Source organism: Crinia signifera, chromosome 3, assembly GCF_055691185.1.
Source record: "Crinia signifera chromosome 3, ASM5569118v1, whole genome shotgun sequence".
Classification (NCBI taxonomy): Eukaryota; Metazoa; Chordata; class Amphibia; order Anura; family Myobatrachidae; genus Crinia; species Crinia signifera.
This window is the reverse complement of record NC_139219.1, coordinates 87,858,474-87,886,357: the sequence shown is the minus strand read 5'-3', so window position 1 is coordinate 87,886,357 and position 27,884 is coordinate 87,858,474. Positions and strand designations below refer to the sequence as shown.

At 44.3% G+C, this 27,884-nt stretch overlaps 1 protein-coding gene across 1 annotated transcript; it reads left to right on the top strand.

Annotated features, from left to right (window-relative positions):
* Positions 1-141: 141 nt before the first annotated feature.
* On the top strand, positions 142-27,884 carry LOC146062885 (sulfotransferase 6B1-like). Its single transcript, XM_083174891.1, has 7 exons — positions 142-343; positions 10,655-10,770; positions 12,148-12,234; positions 18,778-18,904; positions 20,049-20,143; positions 25,047-25,188; positions 27,703-27,884. Exons 1-7 carry the CDS (start codon positions 142-144, stop codon positions 27,882-27,884), a joined length of 951 nt encoding a protein of 316 aa, XP_083031017.1.

Genomic DNA, 27,884 nt, shown 5'->3' with positions numbered 1-27,884 from the left:
TCTGCTTGTATTATGCTGCAGTAAGCATGTATTAGTCAGCATTTTCTGACAGTGGAAACGGCAACACTCAACACTCCCTCAGGAAGCCTTGTATAAAAGGAAGGTCTTGTGGAACCTGTTAGTAAAGCTCACTTCAGAAAGATGTCTGAAACACAGGATAATACACAGAAGGAGGAACTCCTTGCGGTTAAAGAAGCCAGCAAGATGTCTCCAGGGGAACTACTGTTTACTTATAAGGGGATTCTGTACCCAACTGGTCGCTGCAATGAGGCCACATTTCAGAAAATAGAGTCTTTTGAAGCCAGAGAAGATGATGTGCTGATTGTGACTTATCCCAAATGTGGTAAGTGGGGGAAAGCATTATACGGTGTAACTACCATACTGTAAGTGCAGGGGTGCTCTGGCATAGGTGCCGATTTATGTTTTTGCTGGTGGGTGCTCAAGCCAAAAATATAGGGGAGTGGCTTCACGGGGAAGGGGCGTGGCCACAAAATAATACCAAGGTTATGATGCGATGTGGGGGTGTTTGGTTTAGGCGGTGGGGTGTGGGGGTTAGATTCAGGCTCTAGAGGGGAGGGATAGGTTCAAGCTGCGTGGGGAGAAGGGTTAGGGGGATTGGGGGAGAGGGTTACCCTGAGTGTATCCCTACCGTACACACACATATATATATATATATATTCTATTCAGTGACAAAAGTAGCCAGCACTCCAAAGAGATTTATCTTAATAATAAAACTCACATCATGTTGCCTACTGGTAGTTGGTGAATATACATACTGTACACCTGTACATACATACACACATACTGTATACAGTAGCATATACTGTATACACAGTATACTTACAATTTGTATACTTTTACTTACTTACTTTTTACAATTACTTATCCAATTTAATGCCGCAGGCAAGATTTTTGTTGGTGCCCCCTAAATACCATCAAGCTTTAGTGGTTAGACACCAAAAATAACATGCTGGTTAATGACATTTTATACATGTACATACCATGGGTGGGCAATTATATCAGCTGGGGCACCACTTAACACTTCCAGCAAATATTCGAGGGGCGCACTCCAGCAATAGAAGGTGTGGTCACTCAAAAGAGTGTGCCTTTAATGTATTGTAGCACACCATATACCCCTTTTACACATCATGCAACACAATAGTAGGCCCCTTATACTTGCCCCTTACATATTATGCCGCACAGATTGAGCCAAAAGTCACATTATGCCACACTGAATGTGCTAAAGTTCATATTATGCCACATAGAATAAGCCAAAAATCCCATGGAATGAGTCAAAATTCACATTATGCCACACAAAATGATCCAAAATTCAAGTTATGGCACCCTGATTGAGCAAAAATTCACATTATAGCACAACGAATAATGCTAAATTCTGTTATGTGGTGGGAGGGGGTCTCTTCAAGTGTAAAGGCCCCATCCACTAGTGCACTTTGGAATGTTTTCATCTGATGCAGAGCAATCAAATTAAAATGTAAAATGGAGGTAAAATCTACCTCCATTTTACATCCCCTCGGCCCAGGACACAGATAGCACCATCTTCTACCACAGATACTACACACACTGGCGCTATCATTCATACATACTACACACACTGGCGCTGTCATTCATACATACTACACACACACTGCCGCTGTCATGCATACATACTACACACACTGATGCTGTCATGCATACATAGTACACACACTTGCCGCTGTCATGCATACATACTACACACACTGCCGCTGTCATTCATACATACATACTACACACACTGCCACTGTCATGCATACATACTACACACACTGCCGCTGTCATTCATACATACATACTACACACACTGGCGCTGTCATGCATACATACTACACACACTGGCGCTGTCATGCATACATACTACACACACTGGCGCTGTCATGCATACATACTACACACACTGGCGCTGTCATACATACATACTACACACTGACGCTGTCATACATACATACTACACACACTGACGCAGTCATACATACTGCACATACTGATACTCTCATTCATACATACTACACACACTGCCGCTGTCATACATACATACTACACACACTGACGCTGTCATTCATCTATACTACACACACTGCCACTGTCATACATACTACACACACTGCCACTGTCATACACATATACTACACACACTGCCGCTGTCATTCATACATACGTACTACACACACTGCCACTGTCATACACATATACTACACACACTGCCGCTGTCATTCATACATACGTACTACACACACTGCCGCTGTCATAAATACTGCACACACTGCCGCTGTCATACATATATACTACACACTGCTGCTGTCATACATACATACATACTACACACACTGCCGTTGTCATACATACATGCTACACACACTGACGCTGTCATGCATACATACTACACACACTGACGCTGTCATGCATACATATATACTACACACACTGCCACACATACATACTACACACACTGCCGCTGTCATTCATACATACTACACACACTGCCGCTGTCATGCATACATACTACACACACTGCCGCTGTCATGCATACATTACGGCAATGTGTTATAGGCACCCGGTCCCTGCAGTGGATGTGAAGTCCGCAGCGAGGTCCCTGCGGCGGATGGGGACTAGTAGTTCCCAATTCCCATCCGCCGCAGGGACCTCGCTGCTGACCTCACATCCGCCAAAGGGACCCAGCGCAGCACCGATCCCCGCAAGGTACCGCCGGGGGGGGGGGGGGGGGGGGGGGGGGCGGCGTAATCACAGGGAGAGAGCCTCTTCAGTACTGCTCCTCCCTGGTTTGCAGAGGTTGTCCTGGACACCAATAGTAAAGGACGTTGCCGCCCCTAGGGCCTTCCCTGCACACACACACACAGGAGACACACACATGCACAAACAAACTTTAGCATACATACACACAGCAGGTGCACACATCCATACACACAGCTGCAGCATAAAGACTCACACAATATACATACACTACAGTACACACAGCCGACATGTACTTTAAGCTCACCCCTCCAGGATTAAAGATGCCCGCGCTCCTCCACCACCAGCCGCTATTCAGACCAGCTGTCAGTCAGGAGGATGTCTCTACCCAGCCTGCCTCTGCCTCCGTTCAGCCCAGCTTCCTCCAGCCAGCCCGTCTCTTCCTCCAGCCAGCCCATCTCTTCCTCCAGCCAGCCCAGCTCTGCCTCCGGCGGCGTCCAGCCCCGGATCTGCTGCTAAGCCCCATGGGAAGGGAGATGATGAGAGGAGCTGCGCGCAGCAGCTCCCTCAGCCTAGACGCCAGCCCTGTACGGACTCGGGAGGAGGGCAGCACAGGGCGGGGGAGAGGGAGGGGGAGCGCGGTGTGACGCCAGCGCGTCACATCAATATGGGTGGGCTGGCTGTGCGGCCAGCCACCAGCGCGGGCGGGCCTGGTGCTGGTGGGTGCTTAAGATTTTCTGTGGGTGCTCAGGCCCCAGAGCACCCACGGAATCGGCGCCTATGTGCTCTGGGACCCCCAGTTAAAGATGTCCTACTTTCTCCATCATAGGGACTAATCTTAGTTGCCTTCCCTCCTGCATTCTGCAGGAGACTCCCTGAAACTGTAGCAATCTCCCTCTCTCCCGGAAGAGTCTAGCAATCTCCCTGATTTCACCTTACCCACATTATGCAGCATGTTAAATTTTTGGTGGAAAAACGGAAATGAAATGATTTTTCAAAAGTAGGCAAGTATTGTTAATTTGCATTTGGAGTTTATTGCATAGGGGACATAGACACACCCCCTCAATGGGGTGCCTTGTGAAATTTTACTACCCACAATAATCTCCCTGAAATTAGTTTTCAAAAGTAGGCAAATATGGGCCTAAATCAGCGTGAAATCTCTAATTAGAGAATTTGCAATCCATTCAATCATTGAATGACTGCACATGTGCATCACTTGCATTGCACATGAAGGGTCGCAATTGGCGATTAAATATCATGCATAAAATTCGCAGTTTAATTGATGGATACGATCGCTGCTCAACAGAATGTAGGTCAACATACATTAGGATGATCACTAAAGGTCGACAGGGCTTATGTTAACTCATGAAATAGGCCAACATTCCTAGGGTTGACAGGATCAGAAGGTCAACACAAGCATTAGGTCGACAATAGGAAGGTCGACAGTCAGAAGATCGACATGAGTTTTAACGGTACTTGTTTCCTAGCACGACGCCCACTAAGCTAATTGCTTAGTGGGCTATTCTGCATAGGGAAATCGCATCGCATAGCATGGGCCATTTTCGTGCCTTGCGATGCGATATTTTAATGTAATTTATTCACTGCTCTGTGTGCCCCAGGGGATCACATCGCACCTCCCGCAAAATCGCACGTACCTCCCGCAAAATCGCAATCCCGAAGCGTGGCAAGCGCAGCGAGCCCCGCGAGGGGCGGCGGAATGCGTCCTCCGACTTTTTCATACCCCCACTATCCATGTCGGCGTGGAGTTGATTTTATACAGTGTGGCGAGCGCAGCGAGCCACCGAGCCCAAAGCGTGGCGAGCGCAGCGAACCCTGCGAGGGGCCGAAGAATACATCCGCGACCCCTTGCGGGGCTCGTTGCGCTAGCCACGCTTTGGGCTCAGTGGCTCGCTGTGCTCGCTATATAAAATAAACTCCACGCTGACGTGGATAGTGGGGTTATGAAAACGTTGGAGGATGCGTACCGCCGCCCCTCGCGGGGCTTGCTGCGCTCGCCACACTTCGGCGTGGCGTGGCATGGATAGTGGGGGGGGGGGGTGCGTAAAAGATCATTGTATGTCATACAATGATATTATTGTATAGCTAATGTAATGGCATCGCACACCCTATAAAAACGAATGCGATCGCATGAGATTTTGCGGGAGGTGTGATGCTATCCCTGGGGCATACAGAGCAGTGAATAAATTACATGAAAAAAAATCTCATCGCATCGCACTAAAATGGCCCATGCGATGCGATGCGATTTCATTAACATTTATTTTTCAAAAACAGGTGGTACGGTATTTCATACCCCACCATCCACTGGGGCGTGGAGGGAGAATAGAATAGTGTGCCTGAAGCATGGTGAGTGCAGCGAGTCATGCGAGGGGACCCGGTACACTGATACGGTGTCCATGTCGACAAAAAAGCTGGAAAATTCATGTTGACCTTCTGACTGTCGACTTTCCCCTTGTCAACCCAATGCTTGTGTCTACCTTCCGACCCTGTCTGCCTTAGGCCTGTCAACCTAAGCCCTGTCAACGACCATTAGTGATCAGCTTAATGTATGTTGACCTTCATGCTGTCGACCTAGCGTCCGTATCTGTCAATCGAACTGTGACCAGGTGTTTTTTGGGTGGGTCTATGATGTCATTGATGACCACTTGCGGCCTGGTTCTTTAGCAGCTTAGTGAAAGCTCCAGACTTATTTAGATGGAAAAAAAACTGTTGGATGGTTTGGTTTTGAAAATGGATCTGAAAATGCATCAGGTGGTTGTTCTTCCTTTCTAGCGATCCATGCTGAATTAGATCCATAGACCCATATGTATATTTGTGTTACAAACCTATGGGGCCCACAAAAGTTTTACTCCATTAAGTATTTAAATGCCTAGAGTGGCAAGTCCTAAAATGTGTAAGTTTGTCTCTTGTTTTATACATAAATAGGGGGGATTTAATTATGCGTGTTTATTTATTGTGAGAAAAAAAATAGGCTTTATTAAGCGTTTTTGCACAATATCTTTTTAGGGCAGATCAATTAAAGCCAGTTTTTTTTCTTGTAAAAAAAATCCCTATGTGTTTTCATGACTGAGCTTACAAAAATATGGCATTTATCTGGGATTTTGTTTTGGGGCCTCAGTGGGGCCAAAACAAATCCCAATACGGTAAGTGCTGCAGAACTTCTGGGCTAATTGAATAGCCCTGGGGTAGTTGTTTAATTAACCATGGCAATTTACTGTGGTTTATTGAATTCCCCCAATGCCACATTTGCATAAATATATATAGATGTAGTAATTGAATATATGGAATTATCAGTTAATGCAAGGCTGTTGTGGGTGTCCTAGGTATGCTAGGGGGTATGGGTCATTAGGTCGACATGCATTGGGTCGACTGCTAAAGGACGACATGACTTAGGTTGACACATTAAATAGGTAGATGTGGCTAAGTTCGACAGGGTTGGAAGGTCGACAATGGCAAGGTCAATGGCATAGGTAGACCTATAAATCTCCTCAAAAGAGCAAAATTGTGATCCTGCAATTAAAACCAAGAGTCCCATACAAGGATGCACGTATCTGCACATAGTCAACAAGGACTTGAAGACCCGTCTCACTACATAAGAACGCCACCCGGCAAATGTCCCAGGAAGAAAGAGGGGTTTATGAAAGATGGGAGTGAGTGGGTATGGCACAAAAGAGATTCCCAGCCTAGTGCATAGCTTTCTCCACACTGTCAGTACAGGGATTCCTATTAGATACAAATTGCCCAAAAGGAAATGTGGAAACTGCACTAATGTATACAAATCAAAATTTGATACACCATAGAGGAAAACTCATGCACAGCAATAAGAATGGAGACTGTTTCAAAGAGTAGAATTCATATACAATTTATTTTAGACATAAAAATACTTATAAATTAGGCGGCCACCTATTAATGAAAAAATATAAAATAATAATAAACAAACAATATATGTGTACACTTTAAGAGCAATATTTATAAAACATATAGAATATATATAAAAAATGTGATATTCAATGATTTATACAACTTTAAATTTTTTTGCCTGTAAAATTAATTTAAACTCACTAATAGTGACGATGAATGTTTGCCAGAATAATATCCGTAATGATGCCGAGCCGCGGCACAAAAGTTGTATAGGGAATAAGTTGACCACTTTTGAAAGTTGGATATTAAATGCTGAATAAGTCAGGGCATGGTATGCACATACTTCACCTGTGCTGCCGTGTGATGGAGTCCTACACGGTATGTCAGTGGAGTGACGGAGTGTCCCGTCTGATGAAAACTGACGGGAGGACCTTGATGGTGATAGCATATCTCTCACTTACGCTGCCGGCGATGGCGGTCCTGTATTAAGGCACCGTGTCTGTCACCCATGTGTGCCTGCTCCTAACGGCGTTCTCCACGAGGCTCCAGGAGGCGATGGAAGGTGAGCTTTGGAAGTACAGCAGTCCGTGCAGATGAATGACAATATCGTGGCAGTCGATGGCAAACGTCCAAAGGGTCTGTGGCAAATATGTATTGAACCAGGTAGCTGGATAACCCTAACGTGTTCTGCCCTCCAAAAGGGCTTTTTCTTTTAAAGCCTCATAAGCCTCATAATGCCCAACCCTAACGCAATGGACCTAAAGTTTACCAAAGCTAGTGATAAACTTGGCACCCCTTGCTGTTCCAAAAGTTTAGAGAAATAATGTGGGGTCATACAGAAAAGGATTGTGTGCAAGAATAAGCAATAAAAAAAATATTCAGGCTCTTGCTTTACTTTTACTCCATATGCTCTAACAATTAATCACCGTTTTAAAATCCCAAATTATAATTTAATAAAGTTAGTGATCACTAAGATTGAAGATGATGTTTATTTTTTATATATATATATATATATATATATATATATATATATATAATTGGAGAAGGGAGGTGCGCTGGTTTTTTTTAGGTTTCAAAGTCTTTCTAAAAAAACACTATACCTGAGTGTTAGGGTCTAGTCACAGTTCACAGTCCTTTCTCCGGGTCTGTAAAGGGGCACTAGATTCTTATTTAGAACCGCAGCTTCCAGCTCATGGGGAATCCCTGGATCCAAAGGGATTAAAACAATCTGCAGAAAAGGTACAGAGGGAAGCGCTTCTTAGTGCAACAACGTTTTTTATTTTAAAAGGCAGACTGCCAATTGATAAAAGATTACATAAATTACATATGCTCGTACCCCACTATTCATCAGTGTGGGCTTGAGTACCACATGATATGTATAACAACCAAAGACACGTCACCGTCGGAGTACACAGCTGGGGAACCGCGCTGGTCAAGATACACCGGATGGATGATTTTTACCAGGATCTTTTCAACGGCAGCAGCTCTCCCTCTCCCGATCAGTGTCAGTGCTGGGTGTAGGTTCTTGCGTCAGTTGAGGCACGCCCAAACGCGTTTCGTCGTCATGGACTTCGTCAGTGGGCTGTCTCACCAGACGCACGGCTCACAGTTATACATCTCCCTTCATTAGGAATTACATTCAGCTGTTCGCCACAGGATTTGCTCATCAAGATACTTAATTGCTTTCCAATCATTGTTACAACAATACATCCACATTACACAAGAAGACACATACAAAAGGAAACATAAATTTACATATACACAGAATGTAAAAACAAACAAATCCCTAATTAGTATGCATCGTGGTCAGAACTAGTGAATCTCAATCCACACTTATATTAGAGGACAGTCGGCATATTACTGCGGAATGATTTTGCTCTTGTTCCTTCATCTCAATAATAGAGGAATTATACCTGAAGGCACAGGGATAGGGGATAAACGGTAAAAGTTAATTAGAACATTTTGATCATGACAGTCTGAAAAAAAACTTGGTCTATCAGATATTAGTATCCAACCGGGCATAGAAGTTAGATGAGGTTCATAGATTTTTTTTAAAAAGAGAATTTTACATGTACATTTAAACATATTTTCATGAACATATAAATGAAGCCGCAGCTATAGTTGTGACAGTGTATTTTTATATAGACTCTTTTTCTGTGGCTATATTTACATAGGAAAGACGAAGCGTACCCTAAAGCTAAGGATATTAGAACATACACGAAACATTACAAACAAAATTTTGAATCACAGCATACCAAGACATTTTTTAGAACACCATAATGGTGACATAAATGGTCTGAGATTTAAAGGTATAGAAGTAGTACCACAAGACAAAAGAGGTGGAGATAGGGATAAACAACTGACAAGGAGGGAGACACAGTGGATCCTGACCCTTGATACGATTATTCCTAATGGTTTAAACGAAAATTGTGAAATTACCCCTTATATCAATAATATGTGACACAGACAAAAGATATACTGTATAAAATCTGGTGGTTGAATTAACTTGATACAATCTAATAAGTGCTAATAATATGAAGCTGTAAACATATTTCTATGAAGGGACAAATTTCAGCTAAAAACTGTGTAAAAAAACTGTGTCAACCTTTCTGTGTATGTTGACTGTGAGAAACAGGTAAATAGGGGTAATTGGATCCAATGAAAACAGTAAGAGCTCCCCCCACTCGCCCTGCTCCCCACTCTGTCCCACATTGGATGGCAGACTTACTAAGAGTTGTCTGGGTCTAATGTGTATTTATCGGGTAACCAGAAAAATAGTAGTCTGGCCACATCAATTGAGGTAGTGATGTTGCATTCTCCCACTCCCTGTGCTGACGGGGCAATGGTAGAGAAGTTTACTCATTCCATTGTGCTAGGGGTGCAAATAGGGACCGCTTTAAAGATCAGGAATATGTCTATATATATATAAGGATTATATGCATTATAGTGTCGCTAAGGTCCGCATTATGCCAATATATGGGCTTTTTTGCGGGATTACATCATCTTTTTTAAAAAAGAGTCTATATAAAAATACACTGTCACAACTATAGCTGCGGCTTCATTTATATGTTCATGAAAATATGTTTAAATGTACATGTAAAATTCTCTTTTTAAAAAAAATCTATGAACCTCATCTAACTTCTATGCCCGGTTGGATACTAATATCTGATAGACCAAGTTTTTCATGATCAAAATGTTCTAATTAACTTTTACTGTTTATCCCCTATCCCTGTGCCTTCAGGTATAATTCCTCTATTATTGAGATGAAGGAACAAGAGCAAAATCATTCCGCAGTAATATGCCGACTGTCCTCTAATATACAGTAAGTGTGGATTGAGATTCACTAGTTCTGACCACGATGCATACTAATTAGGGATTTGTTTGTTTTTACATTCTGTGTATATGTAAATTTATGTTTCCTTTTGTATGTGTCTTCTTGTGTAATGTGGATGTATTGTTGTAACAATGATTGGAAAGCAATTAAGTACAGTATCTTGATGAGCAAATCCTGTGGCGAACAGCTGACTGTAATTCCTAATGAAGGGAGATGTATAACTGTGAGCCGTGCGTCTGGTGAGACAGCCCACTGACGAAGTCCATGACGACGAAACGCGTTTGGGCGTGCCTCACCTGACGCAAGAACCTACACCCAGCACTGACACTGATCGGGAGAGGGAGAGCTGCTGCCGTTGAAAAGATCCTGGTAAAAATCATCCATCCGGTGTATCTTGACCAGCGCGGTTCCCCAGCTGTGTACTCCAACGGTGACGTGTCTTTGGTTGTTATACATATCATGGGGTACTCAAGCCCACACTGATGAATAGTGGGGTACGAGCATATGTAATTTATGTAATCTTTTATCAATTGGCAGTCTGCCTTTTAAAATAAAAAACGTTGTTGCACTAAGAAGCGCTTCCCTCTGTACCTTTTCTGCATATATATATATATATATATACTTTAATGAAAAATATATTTCAAAATGTGAAGTTACTTTTACTCCGTAAATTAGTAATTAATCTACATAATCACTTAATTGCTTGTATTCTAGGAACAACCTGGGCAGTAAAGATACTTCATGAAATGCTGCTTGCAGTTCATAATAAGGAGCCCACAGTTGGACTTGGTATGCTTGAATTTAATTTTGGAAAAGGAGATAAATATGAGGTTTGTATAAAATGTAAAATTTGGGATATATTTTGCACCTTTTGTTAATAGCAGTACACAACTTTTTCCTCTGCTCTTAATTGCATACACTGCAAAATACATACAATGCTTGGCCAAATGTATGTGACCACCAGTTTGGCGTACTATGTTTGGCCATTTTAGCCATCCTCCCTGCTAACAGGTGCATAAAATCACACATACAGCAAGACTATCTCCATATTCAAACATCCTTACATAGTATAAATGAAAGTCCTTGAAACATGTCTGTCTGAATACACTAATCTCTAAAATGGCTGGACGAACTTTTGAGCAATTTTTACTATTATGTAGTGCAATTCTCGAGGAAGGCTTTGGTATATTAATCATGGCTCATATGGGAGCCAAGCAATAACGCTTTAAGTGAATCAAGTTTCTCATTGACTCAGTGCATACTGTAGGTGCTGATTCCATGGCTGCTTAAGGGCCCAAGCACCCGCGGAATATGATAAGCACCCACAGGCCCATAACATCCCAAGTCCCACCACTGGGCTGCCTCTCATTTACTTGCTGATTTGCAGCCGCTTCACCGGCACCGCCGGACCCGCTGCCAGGCAGATGGGAAGCAGTTTACTGTAATTTGAACTGGAAATATGTAGTAGCAACAACAGCTCAATCATGAATACGTAGGGCACAAAAGCTCAGAATGAGACTGCGGAGTCCTTAATTGCAACACTCACTACAGAGTTCCACACAGCCTCAAATCACCGTGCATAAAACCAAATACTTTCTAGAATAGTGAAGACACATTTTCTGTACTCACAACTCATGCTACACCATTGACCAATGAATCTGGGTTTGACCGATACCGAGAGTACGTTCCCTACCCACATGCATGCTGTTGACCGTAAGTTCCAGAGCCTGATTCAAATTTGTACGCAGCTGTGCATTTATCAGTAGACTGTACTACAATCAGCATAAAAAAATAATGCTATGGTTTATTTGAGGGAAAAGGGCCCCAAACTGGTATCTTGCTCAGGACTCCATGAGGTCTAAATATGCCTCTGCCAGAACCAGCAAGGGCAGGGGGAGGGGGTTGGTTTTGGTGGATATAACATTAGCATTGTGCGCATGGCCTAAGAGCATCGATTTCTGGATGCAGCAACACCTCCTGTGTACATCTTTCCTTCTGCTTTCCTACCACTTCTCTTTTCTGACCTGCTTAATGTACTGTACCTGGTCCGCATGCTGTTGCATGATCTTATACAGTGACAAAGCCACTAAGCATTGCTTCTTCTCTGCACTGGGTCCAAGTCTACCTTTCCCAATGCATTCTAATAACTATGTACTATGTTGGTCAAAAATATGTACTGTATTATTTTTGTCTATTTTTCTCTTAAGCGCCTGGCACAACAACCGTCACCGCGGGTCATAGCGTCACATCTGGATTATAATAATATCCCTAAATCTTTTCTTGGAAAGACCAAGGTATAGTACCTGCTTTTCTATAACTAGTTCTACTCTTGCATGTATAATTTTAATATAAATGGTTAGTTATTTGTGCAAAATAAAGGAAACCACAATCTCTTATGATGACCGTTTTTAATCTTTATTGACAATGATAATCATATTTATACTAGTTAAAAGTCCGTCAAAATGACGGCTTAGTCTCTATCTGCTCCTACCGCCAGTCTCTGTCTTCACAGTTCCCTCTGTCCATATCCAGCAAGTTTGACACATATCATTCTGAGTTCACTTTTGTTAAGTAGTAATTTGGTCCACGGTTGGCCTCTAGGGGTCACTGGCGGTACTTCACCTCAAAAAGGTATTTTTATATATACAGGTTGAGTATCCCTTATCCAAAATGCTCGGAACCAGAAGAATTTTGGATAACGGATTATTACGTATTTTAGAATATTTTTATATTTGAATGATGTATTTTGAGGTATCTTGCATTTAAGTTGTACAAACACAACACATGAAAACCACACAGATATATTTTATTTGTGCATGAAACAAGGTTTTAAAAGGTGAAACAAAGTTTGTGGACTACCTCAGGTACTGAATTTGAATGCCAAGCAATCATTTTCTTGCACATATTTAGTGCCAGTTACATATCATGTCCCCAGTAGTGCCAATTACAGATGTACCCAGTAGGTTTTTATCAAAACATAAAAAATAAAAGTGCATTTTGGAGACAAGTTTTTGGAATAATTTGGATAACGGATACTCAACCTGTGTAGTAACTAGTTGAGGTACTCGGTGTTGTTTGGGTTTCGTTGTGCAATTAGCATTACTTGAAATTTATCCTTCTTTTGTTTTAAGCTTAAGGGCTCGCCTGATTGATAGTCCACTGATAAGAAATGACTTATTAGGTAGTGATCCAATATTTGTCATTGGCTCAGTGTGCACACTTCAGTTGGAGTTTAGTACACTCTATATGGATGTCAATAAAACAGACTCAGTGGTCTGTTTAGACAAGTATTCCTCTGATCCAGTGGCTGAAATATCATAGTCAGGACAGGCAAAACTTGAATAATGGCTGCAGTGAGCAATTACAAGCCAGAGTACCTGGATACTTTAGAGACCATACCGTGGTTCACAGTCCAGAGTCCCATGTGCCAGCCGGCGTTACGTGGATGGTAGGGTAATCAGGAATTGACGCGTTTCCCTGCCTTCATCTATCGGTGGCTTTTTCAAAGATCAAGTGTCCTTGATCTTTGAAAAAGCCACCGATTGATGAAGGTGGGGAAACGCCTATATATTTTAGAATTTTTTCTTTCTTTGCACTTTTTCCAAAAACAATATTATTTATATATTTTTCTTTTTATTCACATTTTTAATATTTATGTTTTTTTCCGCTGTATCGGCCGGTACATATTTTTATACTCATTAAATGTATTATTAAATGTAATATGATTTTTATGTATATTTATTTAATTAACTATAAATGTTATAATAATTATAATCCACAATTTCGTTGACTGGCTTTTATTATCAATAATATTAATATTTGTTCCTAGCGCTATCTCTGGGATCCTCTGGGATCTTCCCTTCCTCCTTGAAACACGCTCTTGTCTCCCCAATTCTCTAAAAAACAAATCTGGACCCCAACTCTCCATCCAACTACAGGCCCAATGTTCCCTCTAATTTTACGAAGTCTGTGTGCAGCAAAAGATTTTGGTTGTGCAACTCTGGAAGGAAATTAAAATTTGTGTGCGTCACTTATATATAACTGGAAAATGACATTCAGCATTTGTGTTAACTTTACTTCAAAATGATATTAAACATTTAAACATTCAAAACACAGCACACAATGTAGTTAATGGGTGAAACACACATTCATTGAGTCCACAACTGCAAAAAGGGACCACTGCTGCTTTGTGCGCTCTGTTGTAATGTCTGTGCGCACGCTCGGCGAGTTGTGTGCGCGTGCACGTGCGCACAGCTTAGAGGGAACACTGCCCATCTCCCTCCTCCCTTTTGCCTCCAAGCTCCTAGAACGTCTGACCTATAATCATCTCCTAAGCCACCTTACTGCCAACTCCCTTCTAGACCCCCTCCAATCTGGGTTCCGCCCTTTACATTCAACTGAAACTGCCCTGACCAAAGTCACTAACGATCTACTATCGGCTAAATCCAAAGGCCTCTTCTCTATCCTCATCCAGCTTGATCTGTTGGCTGCCTTTGACACTGTTGACCACCCTCTCCTGCTCAACACCCTCCGCTCCTTTGGCATCACTGGCACTGTCTTCTCCTGGTTCACCTCATACCTCTCCGAACGCTCCTTCTCCGTCTCCACTCCGAGCTCCTCCTCTCCTACTACCCCGCAGCCAGTCGGTGTTCCCCAAGGGTCAGTCCTTGGCCCTCTCCTCTTCTTCCTCTACACCACCTCTCTGGGCACCCTCATCAGCTCCTATGGTTTTCATTACCACCTTTATGCTGATAATACCCTAATCTAATGCAATATAGCAAGATATTAAAAGGTCTAGCATATATATTTAGTGTGCACCTGCAAACTCCTCCTCCTGCTTGCTGCACTACAAGTCTCAGCAGGTAGCACCTCATATGTCCAGGGTGTGCAGTTTAGGGCCCCTCCCCCTATGTACTATATATTGTGTATTCATACACACTGGAAGGAACTAGAGACGCCTTCCTCCTTAACTTGCACCCCACCCACCTGTCCCAAATTGATTTTAATTAGGTTGGAGTCCCAACATTCAAGACTGCACACCTCAGCTTGGCACTATGAGGGTAAGTCCTACTATACATATATGCTGAGTGTTGGTCTGTGGGACTGTGTTTGGGGCGCAGGGCTCTTTGGGCTGCTGTTGCTGGGCTGCTCCATGGCATCATATCGTCAAATGCAATATAGCAAGATATTAAAAGGTCTAGCATATATATTTAGTGTGCACCTGCAAACTCCTCCTCCTGCTTGCTGCACTACAAGTCTCAGCAGGTAGCACCTCATATGTCCAGGGTGTGCAGTTTAGGGCCCCTCCCCCTATGTACCCTAATCTATCTCTCCTCCCCCGACCTATCCCCATCACTCCTGTCCAAGGTCTCGGAATGCCTCACGGCCATTTCAGCCTGGATGACCCAACGCTTCCTGAAACTAAACATGGCTTAAACTGAACTTCTAATCTTCCATCCCCCGAACATCCCCTCTTCTCCCACTATCTCCATCAGCATTGGTTAAACAGAGATCACCTCCACCGACCAAACGCTCTGCCTCGGTGTCATCATTGACTCCTCCCTCTCTTTCACCCCCCACATTCGTGCTTTCTCACAGTCATGCCGCTTTCACCTACGCAACATCTCACGCATCAGACCATTCCTCTCCACTGACGCGACCAAAAATCTCATTCACTCTCTTGTCATCTCCCGCCTTGACTACTGCAACATCCTTCTCTCTGGGCTACCTCTCGCCTTGCACCTCTCCAATCCATTCTTAACGCTGCTGCTAGGCTCATCTTCCTCTCCCGCCGCTCTACCTCTGCCTCCCCCCTCTGTCTATCTCTTCACTGGCTCCCCATTCCCTTCCGAGTTCTCTTTAAACTCCTCACCACCACCTACAAGGCTCTCTCCTCCTCCACCGCTCCTTACCTCTCTTCACTGATCTCTATCCACACTCCCTCCCATCCTCTTCGCTCCATCGCTGACCGCCGACTGACCTCTCACCTAATCACCTCCTCCCACTCCCGTGCCCCCCTGCACTGGAACAACCTCCCACCACCCATCAGGCTTTCTGATTCCCTTACCTCCTTCAAGCGCTCCCTCAAAACCCACTTTTTTCGACTAGCCTATCCCTCCTCCTAACCTCTTTTGATCCTCCTATCCTGCCTCCGTTCCCATCCGTTCCTACTTTCCTATTGCTTTTCGTTCGTCCACCCACCTCCTTTTAGTATGTTAATTCTTATGAGTAGGGTCCTCCTGCCTCACGTACTCACCCTACCTCTTTACCTCACCTGTGCTCCTGTCCTGTTCTTTCCTTCCTCTACTTCATCCTCAGTCTCCTCGACAATTTTGACACCTACTTCTGAACTGATGCTGATTTTAGTTCTACCAGCTATACCCCTATTTATACTGTATTTTTCAACACACCCTGTACGTTACCTTGTAATTTGTTTTTTGTTTGCTATGTACGGTGCTGCGGACACTTTGTGGCGCCTTATAAATAAACGTACGGTACTCTTTACCTAGAAGGGCGCCCGTCGCGGGCATCGCGGGTACATTTATGTATGGCCGCGACGCGACCGACGCGATGCCCGCGATTTCCCATTGAAACCAATGTTAAACATGGAAATCGTGTCGGTCGCGTCGCGGCCGGCCATAAATGTACCCGCGATGCCCGCGACGCGATGCTCCCGATTTCCCATAGGAATCAATGTTAAAAGGCGCGATGGACCCGATTTTACTGTTAAATGGCTCAATCCACCCGATTTGGCCATAGGAATCAATGTTAAATGGGCCACAGAGCCCATTAACCCTTAAATGTCCCCCCAAATTTTTAACGCCACCCCACGATCCACGCCAACCCGAAGCGTGGCGAGCGCAGCGAGCCCGCGAGGGGCGGCGGTACGCGTCCTCCGACCTTTTCATGCCCTACTATCCACTAGGGCGTGGTGTGAGAATATAATAGTGTGGCGAGCGCAGCGAGCCACCGAGCCCGAAGCGTGGCGAGCGCAGCGAGCCCCGCGAGGGGACGCGGATACCTTCACAGTTATGCGCGTCCCCTCGCGGGCTTCACAGGTGTCCGTGGCGAGGCGGACACCTGTGAAGCCCGCGAGGGGACGCGTCTACCTGTGAAGGTATCCGCGTCCCCTCGCGGGGCTCGCTGCGCTCGCCACGCTTCGGGCTCGGTGGCTCGCTGCGCTCGCCACACTATTCTATTCTCACACCACGCCCTAGTGGATAGTAGGGCATGAAAAGGTCGGAGGACGCGTACCGCCGCCCCTCGCGGGCTCGCTGCGCTCGCCACGCTTCGGGTTGGCGTGGATCGTGGGGTGGCGTTAAAAATTTGGGGGGACATTTAAGGGTTAATTTGGCCTATTTGGCCCCAAATCGGGTCCATTGAGGCATTTAACAGTAAAATCGCGGTCAATCTGCCGTTTTAACATTGTTCCCTATGGGAAAATCGCGGTGATCGCGGTCATCGCGGGCATCGCGGCCATCCCGATTTACCCGCGATGCCCGCGATGCCCGCGATGACCGCGATTTTTACCCACGACGACCGCGATTTCAATCGCTGGCGCCCTTCTAGGTAAAGAGTACCAAACGTACTACTACTACTACTACTACTATCTCTATTTATTTTTTTCTTCCATGCCAGTGGCAGTTGCAGAGTTGCAGGGCTGCAGCACAGTCTAAAATTCAGATAGGGGAGCCCCACCAACTGCCACCCCAAACACCACAGTCTGGGACTCACTGTGTGGCTCCCCTATTTGAACTTTGGACAATGGTACAGTCACACCTCTGCAACTGCCACTGGCAAGGAAGTCCAGGAGCAGAGCATTTTGTCCCTCCTGAAATGGGTCATGTTGGGAGGTATGCGCTGTAGTGAAGCAAGATGCAGTCTGTGAGACTGCACTGGCTTCACTGTGACTGGCAGTGACTTCCTACTGGAAGTCCGACCTGCTAGTCACGATGGAAGTCCCATTGGGAGGTGTTTCCCTGCCTCCGGAATGCCATTCTGCGGGCTGCCGATCAAAATCCAAGATTGCACATGCGCAGTACCTACAACGGTACTGCACACGCGCTGGTCCCCGTGCCTGTCATTTGTATTCTACAGGCGCCAGGACCATGATTTCCTTCTATGGGCTGTTGCCGAAGCAGCCCATAAAAGCCGGCCGCATGCGCAGTACAGAGGTTTGTACTGCGCATGCGCCATTCCCAGGTCCTGTCATCATAAGATATACAGGGATGGGGTCCTGGGGTGCACACAGGTGCCTGGAACTCTGTGGGGACCAGGAGGATAGGCAGCGGCGACAAGGGGGGGAGTTGCCTGCATTTCGGTACCCCCACGGCAGCTGTGGCCAGAGACCAAAAACATAGGTGCCGCCACTGATTTTAACCATTGCAGTGAATGGCTAACAGGCTCCATAGGTAGCATTAGCTGCAGCTGCAATCTAAAATACACAAAAAGGGGTACCACAGGAGTGTAGTACCACAACTGCGCATGCAAAAAGGCCTGGCTTTTATAGACTGCCTCAGCTGCAGCCCATAGAAGCCAGCTAGAGCTGCAAGATAAGGCAGGAAGCCAGCTCTTATCGATGACCAGTCTGGCAGTCCCAGATGGAGGAAACACCTCCCAATGGGACTGCCTTTACTGTGGGTGATTTCCAAGTCACTGCCAGTCACATTGTTGCCAGTACAGTGTCACATACTGCATCTTTCTTCACTGACACTGAGCAGGGTGGCTGATTTTACTGGTGGCTGAAGTTCATAGGTAAAATCCACCACTAGTCTAATCCAACCACAAATTACAATGAATCCTACTGTACTGAGTGTCTGTTATCTCTCTCGTTTCAGATCTTGGTGATTCTTCGGAACCCAAAGGACACAGCGGTGTCGTCTTACCATTTCTCTAACAACAATTCTGTGCTTCCTTCATACAGCTCTTGGGACTTGTTTTTCCAAGATTTTATAAGTGGAAACAGTAAGTTATAAAGAATAATAATAATAAGTATGTGCTAAGGGTAATCACTGATACCCTATGTTATTATACATATACTGTGTATACATATGGGGCACAACTACAGTGGCCCAATTCATTCATTCTAAAACCAGGATTTTCCCTTTGTAAGTTGGCATAGCTATTTTACATGCAGTTAGAAGCATTGAGCACCTTTGGAATGTTTTAATAGATCATGGCTGCATGCTGGTTCCGGTTTATAGATCTACAGTGTCTAGATAGACAGTCAATAGATCTACTCCAAAAAGTTTGACATGCAGTAGGGTCAAAATGTCGACATGAGAAAAGTAGAAATGCAATCGGTTGACACGTTCAAAAGGCAATGGTGTCAAAAGGTCAACATGAAAAAGGTAGATGCATGATAAGGTCGACAACTGAGTTTTTCATATTTTATTTTAAAAAACGGTTTGTTCTTACTTCACCATCCATATCAGCATAGAGAAAGAATGTATTAGTGTGCTGAGCAAATCGAGGCACCGAGTCTGAAGCATGGCGGGCAAAATGGGCCATGCGAGTGTACGCGTTACACTAATTGGGGGTCCATGTCGACAGTTGTATTAAGTTAATGATCTGAAGGCATCAAACACTACTTATGGTGCTCATACACATATGCGATCAGATGCAATGCAACATCTCAATGCGATGTCCCATCGCATTTGATTGCATCTTATGGCATCTTATGGTGCCCAAAGCGCTTTTTTCCAGCAACCAATGCCATCTGCGATGCCACATCCGATACTGGGTGAGGGCTGGTGCCAGGTGTTGTTAGAGCGCAGCACTGTGCAGGAACGCTGGGGGATGGTAGGGTCATCGGTGGTGCCAGAATTTAAAAAAACTATTTAAAGCACTGGGCATCCCTCTGATATATATCAACGTGACATTCGACCGGTGTGCCTGCGTATCACATCATGTGACACATTCAACATGCATATAATCCTTTGATTGATTGCACAGATGCGGTCGCAATCAAAGGATTGTATGCAATATCACTCTAGTGTATGGGCACCATTAGAATACACATCAAAACCATTGGGACTAAATTGTTGTTGACCAGTGTTATCTGTTCAATCCAATATTAATGCACGTTTTCATGTTTCCCCTATTACAGTCATTTATGGGTCATATTTTGATCATGTGCTTAGCTTGGAGAAACATATAGACGATGGGAATATACTTGTACTTACATATGAAGATCTGAAAACGGTGAGTGTCTTCTATACGGCACAGTATGTATTTTCTACAACACTACTAAGCATAATAAATGATTTCATGATTTGAGCATAATATTTATTAGCTTAGGTTTGCTGTTGATGTCATTGAGCAGTCTACATACTGTCAAAAGAACCCCACGACAGCCTCAAAATATGTTAGATGAAGATCCTCTTATCCCATATATATTTATATATTTTACTCAGAAGAGTGATTTTCATTATTCCTCTGTTGAACTCAAATGGTTACACAAAAGTGTTACCCACTACTCTTGCTGCTTTCACATCTCAAATGACGGGGCACACCTGGGATATGGACACGTGTCCGTCCCGGGTTCGACCAGGCATTTGCGCTACAGACTTATTGCCAGATTGCTGATGTCATCTGGTGGGCTGGGCAGAGCTGCGGTGCATCATGTCGGTGAGGATGCAGCACTAAGGTAAAGCTGCTGCCTCCTCCATAGAAGTGAACAGGGTCGCTCGACCAGGGTTACCCGTTCACACTGCCCAGCAACCCGGGTCTGACACGAGTAAAATCCTTCTTTTTACCCGGGTTGGATTGCTAGGTTGCTGGACCCGGTATTTTTCAAAAGGCCCTTTCACACCGGACAGTGACCTCGGTTGTCCCGGGTTATTTGTGCAGTGTGAAAGAGGTATAGAACATACTATAGGCCTAAAACAACCACACAAGAAAAGGTAAGCACTATTGTGGGTGCACTGAGGATCCTATAATCATGATAAAATATAACCTTTAGTTTAATGATTAAATAGGTGAAATATTTAAAATACAGTAAGTGAGAATAGAGAAGAGAAAGTGTATTTAAATAATCTATGGCCACTAAAGGCCCATACAAACTTGACGATTTTCAGCTGAAAATCGGTCAGAACAGCCGGTTTGAGCGATTTTCGGCTGAAATCGCCTAGTGTGTATGTGAGATTGCCTACTAGCGATGATGCGCATCATTGCTTGGAAAGTGGTTCATCTGCTGGTTTTACCACGATGATGGATGGTTTTTCATCCATCATCGCCGTGTGTGTATGCCTGCCGGGCTGAAAGATTAGCCACTTTCAGCCCTGCGGACCGCCCCGCTGCCTCCACCTGCCCCCCCCCCCCTTCGCCTGTCATACTCACCCAGCTGGTCCGCGCCGCGCTGCCCCGGCTCGCCCCGCCCTGCTCAACACGGAGCAGACAGCACTGCTCCCTGCCCAGCTAAACACCCTGCTGTCCCCGCCACCCTGGCCACCAATGTTTATATTTTTCTGCTGCCCACTGCCATCAATGTATTCATTTAAATGCACCAATATATTATTAATAAAAAAAAAAATATATATATATATATATATATATATATATATATATATATATATATAAAGGGGGTTGATACTGATCGCACTTCCTCTACAGAATCTCCCCTGTTAGTGGGAGATGAAATAGAAACAAGAAGTAGGAGCGTAGAGGGAGAGGGTGCTGTTGAAAGTACCACCTCCTTCAGTTATTAGGTTAAGGTGAACAATGATACAAGGATGTACAAATCAATAACATTTATTAAAAATGAGAAGACATCTGTTTGATTCCAATTCAATTCAATTGATGGATACCCGCAAGGACAGAACACAATGCGTTTCGTCTCCGAATAGACTTCCTCAGGGGTATACAAGGAGAGCGGTATGTCGATCGAATGAAATCTTTAAAAACTCGTGAAAGAATTAGGTGTCTCTATAGAGATCCGATATGAAATAGCATCAATAACGGCACTTGGATTAGGTGGGGGATTTTGAACCAGCATACAAAACAGAGCCTAGTGAGTCCTCCAGCTTCTGATTAGAAGTGTTTCTAAAACTGTATGTCATGGCACCTAGGGGTGCTTCGGGACACTTGCAGAGGTGCCTTGGGTTGGCAGTGCAGGACCAATTAGAATAATTTATAGTCGATTTAATCGGCAAAACCTCTATTTGTAACTTCCAATCCTGAAATAGGTAGACATACAGAAGTAAATCTTGTCCCTGACCACATATCCGACCTAAAGGATAACATGTATACACAATTTACTTAATTTAATATTTATCTCTTAATTTCATAAGATACTTTTGGCCTAAGAAAAAATACTGATTCTCTACTATGTGAATGTTCAAATATTCTCTGTAAAGCGCTGCGGATTATGGATGCGCTATATAAGAAACTGTTAATTAATAAATAAATAAATGGTACTTGTTTCCTAGCACGGCCACAATCGCGGGCATTGGGTGTCATTTTTAGTGGTCTGCGATGCGACCGACGCGATGCCCCCGATTTTCCCATTGAAATGCATTGAAAAAAGTCAATATCGCGTCGGTCGCGTCGTATGCGGCTAAAAAAGGCTTAAATGGTCCAGATGCGATGCCCCCGATTTCCCCATAGGGAACAATGTTAAAAGCCTCAATTTACCCAAATCATCATAGGGAACAATGGTAAATGGGCCAGAAAACCCAAAAAACACCCCTGAACAGTGAAATGTCCCCACAAAAGTAGTTGACGCCACCCCACGATCAACGCGAACCCGAAGCGTGGCGAGCGCAGCGGTACGCGTCCTCCGACCTTTTCATACCCCCACTATCCACGTCGCGTGGAGTTGAGAATAGAATAGTGTGGCGAGCGCAGCGAGCCACCGAGCCCGAAGCGTGGCGAGCGGACGTGGATACCTTCACAGGTAAACGCGTCCCTTCGCGGGCTTCACAGGTATCCGCGTCCCCTCGCGGGGCTCGCTGCGCTCACCACGCTTCGGGCTCGGTGGCTCGCTGCGCTCGCCACACTATTCTATTCTCAACTCCACGCCGACGTGGATAGTGGGGGTATGAAAAGGTCGGAGGACGCATTGGGTGCCATTTTTAGTGGTCTGCGACGTGACTGACGCGATGCCCCCGATTTTCCCATTGAAATGCATTGAAAAAAGTCAATATCGCGTCGGTCGCGTCGTATGCGGCTAAAAAAGGCTTAAATGGTCCAGACGCGATGCCCCCGATTTCCCCATAGGGAACAATGTTAAATGCCTCAATTTAACTGCGATGCCCCCGATTTCCCATTGGAATCAATGTTAAATGGCTCAATTTACCCAAATCATCATAGGGAACAATGGTAAATGGGCCTGAAAACCCAAAAAACACAGCTGAACAGTGAAATGTCCCCCCAAAAGTAGTTTACGCCACCCCACGATCAACGCGAACCCGAAGCGTGACGAGCGCAGCGAGCCCGCGAGGGACGGCGGTACGCGTCCTCCGACCTTTTCATACCCCCACTATCCACGTCGGCGTGGAGTTGAGAATAGAATAGTGTGGCGAGCGGACGCGGATACCTGTGAAGCCCGCGAAGGGACGAGTTTCCTGTGAAGGTATCTGCGTCCGCTCGCCACGCTTCGGGCTCGGCTCGCTGCGGGCGTCGGTACCATCGCACCCGATTTTTTAGTGCATGCGATGGCCGCGATGCCCCCGATTTTTCCTCACGATGCCCACGATCATGATTGTTGTGGCCGTGCTAGGAAACAAGTACCAAATAAATAAACTAGGGTGTTGCGATTAAAAAAACAATACATTAATCTAATACAAGAAAGGAACAGTGCACAGACATGAAATCCTTCTTGCTGGAAAGGAAGCAGGTTCATATTGATACAAAAAAAGATACACTACACCCTGATTGTTAAAACCATTTATTATAAATACAGATACAATTTGTGGCTATATTTAAGTATCTGGTCATGGATACTAAGAAATAAACATAGATACAACAATAGTGACAAACCAAGCCTTACCAATAATATGTGACACACATAAAGCAGATAGATGAAATTTACCGATATATATTGATGTTGTACAGGCAGTGGCCATAGATATTTCAATAAACTGGGTGAAATTGGATAGGATGAGAGAATCAGAAAGTGAGCGATTTGGCAAGAAATCTCCAGTATTTTTTAAAGCGCTAATCATTTACACTGCAAAACCAGTTTGATTTTGAAGTGTAAATGATTGCCGCTTTAAAGAAAAAATGGAGATTTGTTACCAAATCTCTCAATTTCTTATTCTCTCATCCTTTTAAATTCCACCCACTTTCTCCTCTCTGTTCTCACTTATTGTATATTAAATATTTCACCATACTTTCTTTTCCGGTGTACGTGTTTTAAGTCAACATACTGTGCCTGTGTCCTCAATCCTTTATTATCACCATTTCAGATCTTTTGTCATTTCATTTTCAGGGTCACTTTGTTGTTATTATGGTGGTAATATAAGAAGCTTGTGCAAGTTATTGGTCTCAAGTAACGCTGGAAATACAGTAAACAAGGATGTATTGGGCAGTTGGTCAATCTTGAATAAAAGACATAGGGGGTCATTCTGGTTGGCTCGCTAAGCAACAAAAGTTTGCTGCTTAGTGAGACCTCTAACACTGCCCGTTGGGTATATAAACCCACCCACCCCCGCCGCCGCGCTCCGAACATCCCACCGCCTTGCGTATGTTTTTTTTCATAAAGAAATAATCCATACACAGGGTAGCGCCGACCATGGAATGATTTTTTTCCATGCTCGCAAATCTAAGTCAGTCTGGGCTGACTTAGACTTGCAGCATCCAGGACCGAGAACTGGGTGAGCAGCTGACATCCTATGACATCAGCGGCCCACCCCCGGAAGGCAGGTGCCCCCAGCATTTTCATGGGTACACCCAGGAAGCGCTGGGCATTAGCATGCTAATGCCCTCTGCCTGCCTCCATCACACCCCCCCTGTGCGAGCACCCTGGGAACTATGCAAGTCACGGAAGGCACCCGTGCAGAAGCAGTGCATATGCGAATATGTGCATGCACAGGACAGAAACTAAGGAATTGCCTCTAGAAATAATTCATTCATTTGTTCAAATCATTTGTTTTTTGTTTTAAAGGACTTCCCTACAGAAATAAGGAAAATAGCCGACTTCTATGGGCTGTCTATGACAGATGAGCAAGTCCAGCACGTTCAAAACAAAACTACTTTTCAATCTATGAAGGACAATGCCAGTAAAGGAAGTGCTTTCTTCCGAAAAGGTTGGTAACATTAGGAGATGCATCCTTCGGAACATATAAAGACCCCCAAACATATATATTCTACCACACTCGCCATTCCTAGGAATGGAGTGCACACCTGCACTCACCACAGAGAGCTCAGCACTCACCATAGTAAACTCACTCACCATAACACATAAATAATAAAAAAAAAAAATGTGGTTTTATTTCATGGATTTATCAATGCATTCAAGCTGGTGAAATGTGGTGTAATCCTATGTGTGCACTGGTGCAGTGCGGTGTATCCATACGTGTGCTGGAAAATGTGTGTTGGAAATGTATGGTGTGCTGTTGCTGTATAATGTAATTGTGTGTGTATGTGTGTAAGATGAGTACAGGCTGCTTTCTTTATATTCATTGTGGATATGATATAGTTTTCTATTTTATCCCATATAAATGTTACACCACATAGTAGTATCCCCTTATATATGGGGCAGTACAGTAGAGCCGCTTATACACATTAAATCACAGAAGCCCTTACACATTATACCATAGTAGATCTCCTCATCCACATTCCTTTTTCCCTTCCCTACACTTCACCAGAACACACACATACCCATCCACACAGGGTTACACTGCATGAGCACATACAGTACACAGGGTTACAATGAACTGCACACTAACGCAGGGTTACACAACAATGTAGCAGCACACACTCACAGGGTAACATCACACATTTACAGTACCCACAGGGTTACACCATGTTGCACCAGCACACAAACAGAGTTACATCACACATTTATTTTTACACTATGTATAAGGGATACTGCTTTGTGGCGTAATGTGTATAAGGGGACTTCGGTGGTGTAACATGCTTAAGTGGCTCCAATGTGTGGCATAACATGTATAAAGTGCTCTTCTGTGGTTTAATGTGTATTTGTGTTGCTGCTCTTCCACTTAGTGTCACCTGCCAGCTTGCTGCAGACTTTGGACAATATTGGTGAAATGTTAAAATCAATATTTTGAGCTGTGAGGTGGTAAAAATTGACTGGAAATTAATGTTATTGAGGATTATAATACTGGAGAAACAAACAAAATTATGTTATCCCAGTCCTTTCAGCACATTCAGAGAGAAGGATGTACATCATGGAACAACCTCTACTAACACTAGCATAAAGTAGCAGATACAACTTCGAATCTGCTCCTGGGTGTAGTTATTAAGCTTGCAGTGCATGGTAGTTTTCTTAAGTATCTCAGTTCTCTGTTTAAAAAATACTGGACCTCTATTATGAAATTTATGTAGCTTCTAATTACATCCAGGTAACCTATTTCTCACATGCCGCATATGTGTGAAATACCTTATCTCATCTTCCACCCTACCAGGCAGTGGCTGAGCTTCTGAGTTGTGAGCCCAGGTGCAAAAATATAAATTGGGCCTCCCTCCTCCACCTTAACCGAATTTCACAATATGTAACACGGCAATGGGTGACAAGGAGAGGCAGAGGGTAACAGGGAGAGTCAGGGAGAGGCAAAGTGTGACATGAAAAAACAATGGGTGACAGGAAGAGGGCAGCAGTGGGCCCCTTAGGCCTGATTAAGTGTTCCAGCCACCATAAGCTAAAACAGAAGTGCCCCCTCCCCTTCCCACTACCAATTTTTTTGCTCATATTTAGCTAAAAATCAGGCTCAGGCCTTCGCTCAATTCATATTGGCACTTACTGTACCTCCCTCTCAGAGGATCTCTTCTTCCCGGTGTCCCTGCCTTGCTAATGCCGGCAATCCCAGCAGGCACTGCTGCTCCCACAGTTCTCAGGGGAGATCTTACAAGACCTTGCTCGGTCTCAATTCCAGAGGCACCAGGAAGCACTCCCATCCCAGCGCAATCTATTGTGCCGGCGCTATGCTCCCTCAGGCTGCAGCCTAATCATCCTGTTGGTTGGATCTGGTCCCTGATATGCCCAAGTAGCACTTATTGATATGACTCCTATTCAGTCAAAATTGGGGAACTTGGACCTATATAATTGAGTGATGTGGGGACAGGAAGTATAATACAAGTTGGTAAGTGTACTGTGGGAACACAGTACAAAGGGAAAGCAAAGGGGTCATACTGTAGTACAAGTAGTGGAAGGGGAGAATAAAAAAGTAGGGGATAGGAGTGGAACATAATGCATACCTCCCAACTTCGATTCAGGTGCTGGCGGGACAAATGCGTGTGCCTCCCGAAATATGGAGACATGATCTTGTGGCAAGGGGGCATGACTTATGATTGCTGCACTTTCTCAAGTCCATGCCCCATTCTCACCGCTGTAGGGAGAAGAACAGCGCTCTTTGAGCCATGCCCCTCTATCACCCTGTTATAGATTCTGTGCGCATGGACAACATAATAATAGCTGGGGAGTGGAAACATAATACAAGTTGTAATATAGGTTGGGATGTTTCCCTATATTTTCTAAGGACATGTGTTTGTATGCTATGGTGCAATACACCAATAGGGCAGCTACTGGCATTTCTCATATACGGATTTCATTGTAACTCTTTCCATGTATAATTATTAAGGAGAAATTGGGGACTGGAAAAGTCTTTTTACAGAAGAACAGAGTAAAGAAGTGGATGCCAAGTTCGAAGAGACCCTCGCAGGGACAAAAGTTGGAAAGAAGATCAACTATACAAAATACTGTATTGTACATTTTAATAACTGTGTCATCCCCTCCCCTCCCCCCAAGTGGAATGATGTTTAA